Here is an 8,803-nt window from a genome sequence, read left to right on the forward strand (position 1 = left end):
GTAAAGCTCAATACAAGCTCAAGGAACTCATCTTTTGACTGGGCACTTTTCCAGCCTGCTGAACTCAACACTGAGTGCGACAATTTTAAACCGTAACCTTTGCTCCCCATTTTGTTTTGTGTTTCTTTGCTGGTTTGGATTTTTCTCTCATATTTCCTTACTTTGCTTACTGGTGGCAGATATTCAGTATCCTGTCATTCACATCTCCCCAAGACATCTTTTTGTTTCTTTACTTGTCCCATTACATTCGCTTTGGCCTTGCACCATTAAACCTTTTGTCATTTAACCTCTCCTTGCCTCCTCACTATCACAGACCTTTCCTTTTGTTCTTCCCACCCTCTCACCTTTCACTTGCTCAAAACTTATTACATTTCGACTTTTTCCAGATCTGATGAAAGGTCATTAAGCTGAAACATTAATTGTTTCTCTCTTCACAAATGTTGCCACGCCTGCTGAGTATTTCCAGCATTTTTGCTTTTATTACAATAATAGTAATCTTATCAATAAATTAAACAAAAATGCACTTTTGTAAAAACAAAGAGATCTTTTAATATTGTATATGCAACAATTACCCAATTCACATTTCAGTTTTGGTTGAAGAAGCTGGAAGAGGCTCTCTCGTGCATTGTTCAGTAGTAATTCAATCTGAGCAAGTGTTTTACGAGGAATCTTCCGCAAGCCATTACCTACAAACATAAAAAAGTTCAGTAAATCACCAGAAAGATAAAAATCCCCAAAATTGGTGGCAAACAATCTAAAATTAGTGGAAATTTTACTTCTATAATGGTGACAAGAAATTGAAGTCAAACTCAACTTAAAGCATAATGATGCAGCACGTCACATGGAAGTGTCAATGTTAACATGTAGCATAGTCTGGATCCTTTTTTTACTCTAATGAGCATGCACTGATCTGTTGTGGAGATGGTCATGGTGAGGTCAAGTGCTAAGCGGTTGGCTTTGGATGTTGGAACACTGAGGGGGCAAATCCAGAGAGGTGCATGGATTAGGCAGAGGACCCACCAGGGAGAAGGAAGAGAGAATGTTTCATACCAACTTGAGGAATGGCGGAGGAGGCAATTCTAGGAAACTAGAGTAGATGGTGGGGCAGGGAGGGGTCAGGAGGTAGGAGGGCTAACACCCTCAAGGCAATGTGTTTCAATCAAGCACCTTAAATTCTTTCAGCAAGATTTTAAAAAATTAGCTAAATTAGCCAATCACTGATTCCAACCGGGACGACGACTTTTGACCGCTTTCCCTTCCCTTCATTCTGTTCTTACACCTTCAATCGGATATACTTAAGTCAAAAAGCACTATTCACTGACTATAGAATTTCTGTCTACTATTATCCTATTCCTGTGGACCAACTGCTTTTCATCTCTCTGGGAATTGCCCCACTCCGCAATGTTCTAACTTTGCTCCTGCCTACCCCCCAGAATAATTATCCACCTCATTGGACAGGTTAGGTAATTCGGAGATCTTTGTTCCCAGTGTCTCCGTCCCTCCCTCTGCTGTTTCAAGGTACTTATCCATTTTTCTTAAAACACCAACCCTTAATCTTAAATGATCAACCGCTGCTCGTTTCCCCCCCCCCCACCCACCACCAATTTGTTCATGGGATGTGGACATCACTGGCTAGGCAGTCATTTATTGCCCATCCCCAATTGCTCGTAAGTGGCGGTGAGCTGCCTTCTTGAACTGCTGGAGTCCATGTGGTGTCGGTACACCCACAGTGCTGTTAGGGAGGGAGTTCTAGGATTTTGACTCAGCGACAATGAAGGAATGGCAATAAGAGTTCCAAGTCAGGATGGTGTGCGACTTGGAGGAGAGCTTGCAGGTGGTGGTGTTCCCATTAATCTGCTGCCCTTGTCCTTGCAGGTGGTAAAGGCCACACGTTTGTAAGTTGCTGTCGAAGGAGTTTGGTGAGCTGTTGTAATGCATCTTGTAGATGGTACACACTGCTGCCACTGTGCATCGGTGATGGAGGGAGTGAATGCTGAAGGAGATGGATGTGGTGCCAATCAAGCGGGCTGTGTCCTGGATAGTGTCGAGTTTCTTCATGTTGTTGGAGCTGCACTCATCCAGGCAAGTTCCATCACAGTCCTGACTTGTGCCTTGGACAGACTTTGGGGAGTCAGGAGGTGAGCTATTCTCCACAGATTTCCAAGCCTCTGACCTGCTCTTATAGCCATGGTATTTATATGGCTAGTCCAGTTCAGTTTCTGGTCAATGGTAACCCCCAGGATGTTGATAGTGGGGCATTCAGTGACAGTAATGCCATTGAAAGTCAAGAGGAGGTGGTTAGATTCTCTCTTGTTGGAGATGATCATCGCGTGGCACTCGTCACTTAACAGCCCAAGCTTGAATATTATCCAGGTCTTCCTGCATATGGACAAGGACTGCTTCAGTATCTGCAGGAATCACAAATGGTGCTGAACATGGTGAAATCATCAGTGAACATCCCCACTTCTGACCTCATGATGGAGATAAGGTCATTGATGAAACAAGTGAAGATGGTTAGGCCTAGGACACCATCCTGAGGAGCTCAATCACACTCTGAAGAATACAATCCAGAAACCCCTCTTCTTCTGATGGTACAGACTATAGTTAATTATTCCAGAGCACTCTGCTTTAGTTTAATTTTTGGTGGCTCGGGATACAGTATCCAGAGTGTCCTACATAAGAATCACACTGCATATACATAGAAACAGAAAACAAGAGGAGTAGGTCATTTGGTCCTTCGAGTCATTCAATATCATGGTTGATCTTCTATTTCAATACCATACTCCCATTCTCTCCCCATAACCTTCACACGTTTGGTGTCTAGAAATCCATTTCCTTCAAAAATATACTCAGTGACTTGGCCTCCACAGCCTTCTGTGGTAGAGAATTCTACAGATTCAAACCCCCTCTGAGTGAAGAAATTTATCCTCATCTCAATTCTAAATGGCCTATCCTATATCCTGAGATTGTGACCCCTTGTTCTAGACCCCACCCCAGCCAGAGGAAACATCATCCCTGCATCCATTCTGTCCAGCCCTGTAAGAATTTTATACGTTTCAATTAAATGCCTTCTCATTCTTCTAAACTCCAGTGAATACAAGCCTAGTTAGCCCAATCTCTTCAATCCTGTCATCCCGGTGAATCGCCGCTGCCCTCCCTCTGTGGAAAGTTTATCCTTTTTTAGGTAAGGAGATACTCTAGGTGTGGTCTCACCAAGGCCCTGTTCAGCTACAGTAAGACATCCTTGCTCCTGTACTCAAGTCCTCTTGCAATGAAGGCCAACATACCATTTGCCTTCCTAACTGCTTGCTGCACCTGCATGCTTGCTTTCAGTGACTGGTGTACAAGGACACCCAGGTCCCTTTATACCTCAACATTTCCCAGTCTTGAGTATTGCTGAAAAACAGAGACATGTTTAAGCTTTAAGTCTTGCATTCACCAGGACACCTTGCAAGAATACCAATATTAAGGGAAAAACAACAATTTATACTGTATGTGAAGAGAGTGCTGAATGGTTGGCAAGTGGCATCGCCAGCCAAGCCAGCAATTATTACCCTAGTTCATAGGGCATTTAAGAGTCAACCACATTGCTGTGGGGTCTGGAGTGACATGTAGGCCAGACCAGGCCAGGACAGGACAGATTTCCTTCCCTAAAAGGACATTACAGAAGGACAGATGGGGTTTTTACAATTCAAAAATTCATGGTCATTAGACTTGTAATTGAATTCAAATTCTACCACCTGCTGTGGCAGGATTCGAACCTGGGTCCCCAGAGCATTACCTTGGGTCCAGTGACAATACCACTATGCCATTGCCTCCCTCAATGGTGACTGACAGTCAATTGCCAAGCATTGTTCAATTTCAACCAGGCAGCTTGACCCTGATTGGTCAAGGCACTGCCCTGAGGAATGAGTCAGCAAATGCTGTCACTTATTTTGTTTAGCTGAAACAGGCGGTGTGTACACATTATTTGTCTGCAAAGAACAGGGCCTTGTGTATTAATATATGCAGCTTCCTGTACATGCAAATGCACCACACTGACTGACAATCTTATTTTGGCTGCCAGCGCAATTCTTAGCACACTGAGGATTAGTTAGCAAATGTTGTCTAATTGCAGAATCACATCTAACATTGGACACTGTTTCGAGTTTTGCAAGCACGGGCTGGTTGGGTACGATTTGTACCATGCCCGTTGCAAATAGCGGCTGGGACATGCTGTTTTTGGGATATACGGGACGTATGGCCTACATACCTAGCATCACGCTGGCACTGAAATGTTTATGATAGAAATATAAGTCTGGATGGTGAGAGACTTGAAGGGAAACTTCCAGGTGGTTGTGTTCCCATGTGTCTGCTGCCCTTGCCCATCGAGATGGTAGCAGTTGTGGGGTTGGAAGATAGTGACAGGAGTTTTCTTGGACAGGACTAATGTTTCAAAACAAGTGGCGACGAGTAAACAGCAATGCAAGATATTGACTCACATACATTATAGTATGTCAATGATTTTCTTAAGTAATACAGAACACCAGGTATCAACTCCTACCTTTGCAATGGCTTTGGCAGTTAGATATAAGTGCGCATGCCTGATCATATTCTGTGCATAATTTCTTAACTGGAGATTCCATTTCTGTTCCTAGATTAGACATCACTTCTCTTATCACTTTCAAGTGGACCAAAGCTGTCAATATGCAGTCTAGCCAGCAGAGAGCAGATGTGTTCTTCCACTGAAGAAATAATTGTTCAATCTGCGACCCCTCATTTGGAACTTCCAATCTAGTCTGATCAAATTCAGTTGGTGGCTCCTTTCTCTTGCCACATAATTGACCAGGCACCATAAGAATTGGCTTGTCTGGGACAACCATGCCATTTCTTTCACCTGAATTAACTGACTTATGGCTGCTTCCATTTTCTGAACAAGGGACAAAATTGTTGATTTTGTTTAAGCTATTTTCTAATGGTTGAAATGCAACATCCTTGGGTGCATCAGTGAAACCATTCCAAATGTCTTTATTATTACAATTAGAAGTTTTCTGTCGTTTTACATTCCGTTTACACAGCGGAATTAGTGAACCTGGTCCACAGGTGCTCTTCACAGTATTATCTGATGGTCGAGGTAAGGTAGGTGAAATGAGGATCTCATTCAATGGTTTACATCCCAAAGGAAAGACACACTAAAAGGATTTAAAGAAAACATTTAATTAAAATCAGAAACGTAAATAATGACCGAATAAATGCAAACACTATCTTTGTGTGTCTAATCTAATCGTTAAAAATCTCGCCACAAACATGTTACAATTGCATAGCTGGAAAACAGAACTGTTATTCAAAATTGCAGATCAATGCCATAGTAACCACATAAGGGACCTGTGAACTATGTTGCGGATGTAGGTGTAATGAATTACAAGCACAGCAAGTCCCCGTTTAACGTTGTTTCACTTTAATGTAAGTTAATGGTGCCTGTTATCTCATTTAGCATCGCAGGTTAATTTTAATGTCATTAACCGCTGGTCTGACGTAGGACTGCATGGCTTGATCAGTGCCATTTTGGAGTGGCCTCTGCCACTCCCTGACTCACCCTCTCACCAATCCTTGTTCTTGCCGAACCTCCCATTCATTGCTTCCCTGTCTTGAACCCCTGCTGTGAGCGAGAACTCTGGAGATGAGTAGCAAAAGGCAGGAAGAGCAGCTTCAACTTGCAGAAGGCAAGTTCTCTTCAAGTGGGTTTGTGATCAGAAATCTGTCAGGATCAGGGATATATTACAATGAAACAATTTACTCAATGGATTGAATGGGACCCTGGCCTGGGACTCAACTCCTCCCTACTGTGGAAAAACCAGTGGGTCAGCAGCCTCACGTACTCCATCACCGCCCGTGCTATGGATGTGGAAGCCGCTCCTGTTGGCTTTAAACCTGGACAGGGGTGAATAGGGAGATTTTTGATCAAAAAGGGCTGAAGCAGATCACAAACCCACTTGAAGAGAACTTGCCTCCTGCAAGTTGAAGCTGCTCCTCCTGCCTCTCACTGCTCATCTCCAGAGCCCACGCTCATGGCAAGGGCTCATAACAGGGAAGTGGCGAGCGGGACTGATGGGGAGCAGGAGGTTCAGCAAGAGCAAGAATCAGCGAGAAGGTGAGTTAGGGAACGGCAGAGGCCACAAGTCAGAGGTTTGGCAGCAAGAGGGTGGGTTAGGGAGCCAGAGAGGCATGAACCAGAGGGTCGGTGAGAAGATGGGCCAGCAGTGACCAGGAAGGTCACAAGGACGGGACGTGTGATGAGCAGGAACGGCAGTAAGCAGGAGGTATTGTAAGTAGAAACTTACCTTTTTTTATATTTAAGTTTATTTCAAAAGTTAATATAGGAACTTTGTAAGTATTTCAATGTAAAGGGTGTAATGTTTTAATTTTTTTCCCTGATGGGGAAGGTCCTACAGAAGCTAACCTCAGTTTTTACATTGGTTTTAATGGGAAAATGTGATTCGCTTAAAGTCGTTTCACTTAAAGCCACAATTTTCCAGAACACAACTACAATTTAATGAGGACTTACTATATTGGCTAACAATGTTGAATAACCTCTGCATTTAGCAAATTGACTAATCTTAAATATGACTAACCGCTTTGTAGCAGCTTTATAGTATGGAAAACATTCCAGTGAGTTTCCAGGAAAAACATCAACAAACTCACATCTAAAATTTCCATTACCTGTGGATTTTCACAAAGAAGAATGGATTCCTCCAAGCTAATATAATATCTGCGCAAAGCTTTCTTTTCTCCTTTTGTAGCACAGGTAGGACAGTATTCCTGTAGACTGACTGAGGTGATTTCAGAAAACTGTGCACAGGGGAAAAAAAAATTGGAGCAAGAAAAGTTACCTGTCATGTCTACAATTCAGGGTTTTTAAAAAAAAAAAATCAAGTATTTTACACCATTCATCTGTTCATGACCAGATAGAAACTTAAATCCATTTCATATATTTTCATCTTCAGTATACTGAAGATGAAGTGCACACTCAAGGACAGTTTTAAGTCGGACAAATATGACACACAGTATCGTTTATGCTAAGTTTACTTTCATATTCTAGTTTTCATTTGAAAGTAAGACTCAGTGCCCTCAGGTGCATGTTTCAACAACTACTCAGTAGTTAGAAGATTACCATGGTAACCATGTTTTCACTTCAGACAAATCTTTCGCCATAGCACTTTGTGCAAGATTTCCGTGTCACTTTGAATGAGTTTAGAATGTTCCACATTTCTTCACCTTTTCCAGAAAAGACAATAGATTCAAAATAATTTGAAACTGTAATAAAATTTAGAACTTTGCTCAGTTTAGAGAGGAATAAACAGTTTTACTGACTTTTCCCAAATACCCCACCGTGTGGATGGAAGACACATTTATATCAGTGTCTGGACCACTCAGTGGCAAACCAGTCTTGGTCTTCTGTTTATCCGCCATGCTGAGCCAAAGGCTAACCTTTACCATCTCACCGGTGATTTGAAGTACACCATCTGGAACTTCTCAGAATATGCTGTTAAAATAAAAGTTGAAGATATCATTAGAGGATATATAAAACCTAATATTTTTTAAATTGCAAGTAATCAGTAAACTTAAAACTATTAAAATGCAAACACTCATACTGAGTATCATACTAAAAATATACATCAAGCACAAATTCAAAATGACATTTAGTTTACGATATTTTGAAACAAATCCAGATCAAATTCAGTTAGCTACTATCAGCTCACCAGAGTGTTAAATGAGATTAATCCCATTGGCATCTTAATGAGAGGTGTAGCCAAGTTCTCGTTCACTTGATAAAATGATCCAGCCTAAACACTTGAAATCTTATTTGCTTTAGCATATATAATCCAGAAATAATTTTACTTGCATGAGAAACATCATAATGTTCACAACTTAGATGTTTAAATTTAAAAACTAAACACATGCACTGATCACTAAAGCTTAAGGGAGAGACAACAGAAAGACTCATTTCTCTAGGTGATAGGGTTTCTTATAAAAACAAGTTTGGTTGCAGAAATTTGTCATCCTGATGAGTGCAATTCAGCAAATAAATTTTTTTTTAAAAAATTTGTGAAAAAGTTTTCAAAGCAGAGAAGGGAGCCTCAAAATGGCATTATTAAATTTGATGGACAAAAGAAAAAGTTATAAACCAAGGTTTTCCTCAAAAAGGTTAGGCCTGGAGGCCCATCTAGGTCTTCAAAATGAAATCCATGGCTTTCATAATCTAACTGGTGGTCTTTGAAATCATAGAAATCTTATACATGCTTGAAAACTTGAATAAATATATTTACAGGTGGATGCAAGGGAACAAAAAAAGTCACTTTAACCTCTATTAGTACTTATGTCCTCAAACAGCTACAATGCAACCTGCTTCCAAAATTTCTTTAGAACTACCACTTCACACTAAAGGCAAAATACAATAATTTGTACTAGTCTATGTAAGCCGATGAGCCAACTGGCTAAAGTGTTGCTAGGAAAGGTGGTAGTGGGAGAGAGAACTAAAATCAGTCGGATTGTTATGCAATGAATGCCACTAGCAAGTGAATTACTGGACACCAAGTGAGAACAGGATTACACTGTAATTGAATAATCTGACAACACCTGCTGTCCAAGCTCACATAAGTGAGGTACCAGAGTAACGCTGGTATCTAATTAATTGTATCCCATAAGTCAATGTTTTCTGGATGAAAGTAGAAAATCTAAGAAAGATGGGAAAAAGAGCAGAGGAGAAAAAAAAAACTCTATAAACAATTGCTTCTTTGATTTACTGGAATTCAATAGTAAAGGA

At 41.1% G+C, this 8,803-nt stretch overlaps 1 protein-coding gene across 5 annotated transcripts in view; it reads right to left on the minus strand.

Moving 5' to 3' along the window:
- uspl1 (ubiquitin specific peptidase like 1) overlaps positions 1-8,803 on the minus strand; it is a 32,813-nt gene that overhangs the window by 17,637 nt on the left and 6,373 nt on the right. For 2 of the 5 annotated variants that reach the window (XM_078545360.1, XM_078545361.1), the window contains exons 2-5: positions 7,351-7,522; positions 6,700-6,828; positions 4,544-5,171; positions 573-686 (exon numbers count right to left, since the gene is read on the minus strand). In XM_078545360.1, the coding sequence (XP_078401486.1) occupies positions 573-686; positions 4,544-5,171; positions 6,700-6,828; positions 7,351-7,476 (997 nt within the window). In that variant the 5' untranslated portion in view covers positions 7,477-7,522. The other 3 variants (XM_078545363.1, XM_078545362.1, XM_078545364.1) reach the window with 3 other exon arrangements.

Source organism: Cetorhinus maximus, chromosome 7 (genome assembly GCF_964194155.1).
Source record: "Cetorhinus maximus chromosome 7, sCetMax3.hap1.1, whole genome shotgun sequence".
Classification (NCBI taxonomy): domain Eukaryota; kingdom Metazoa; phylum Chordata; class Chondrichthyes; order Lamniformes; family Cetorhinidae; genus Cetorhinus; species Cetorhinus maximus.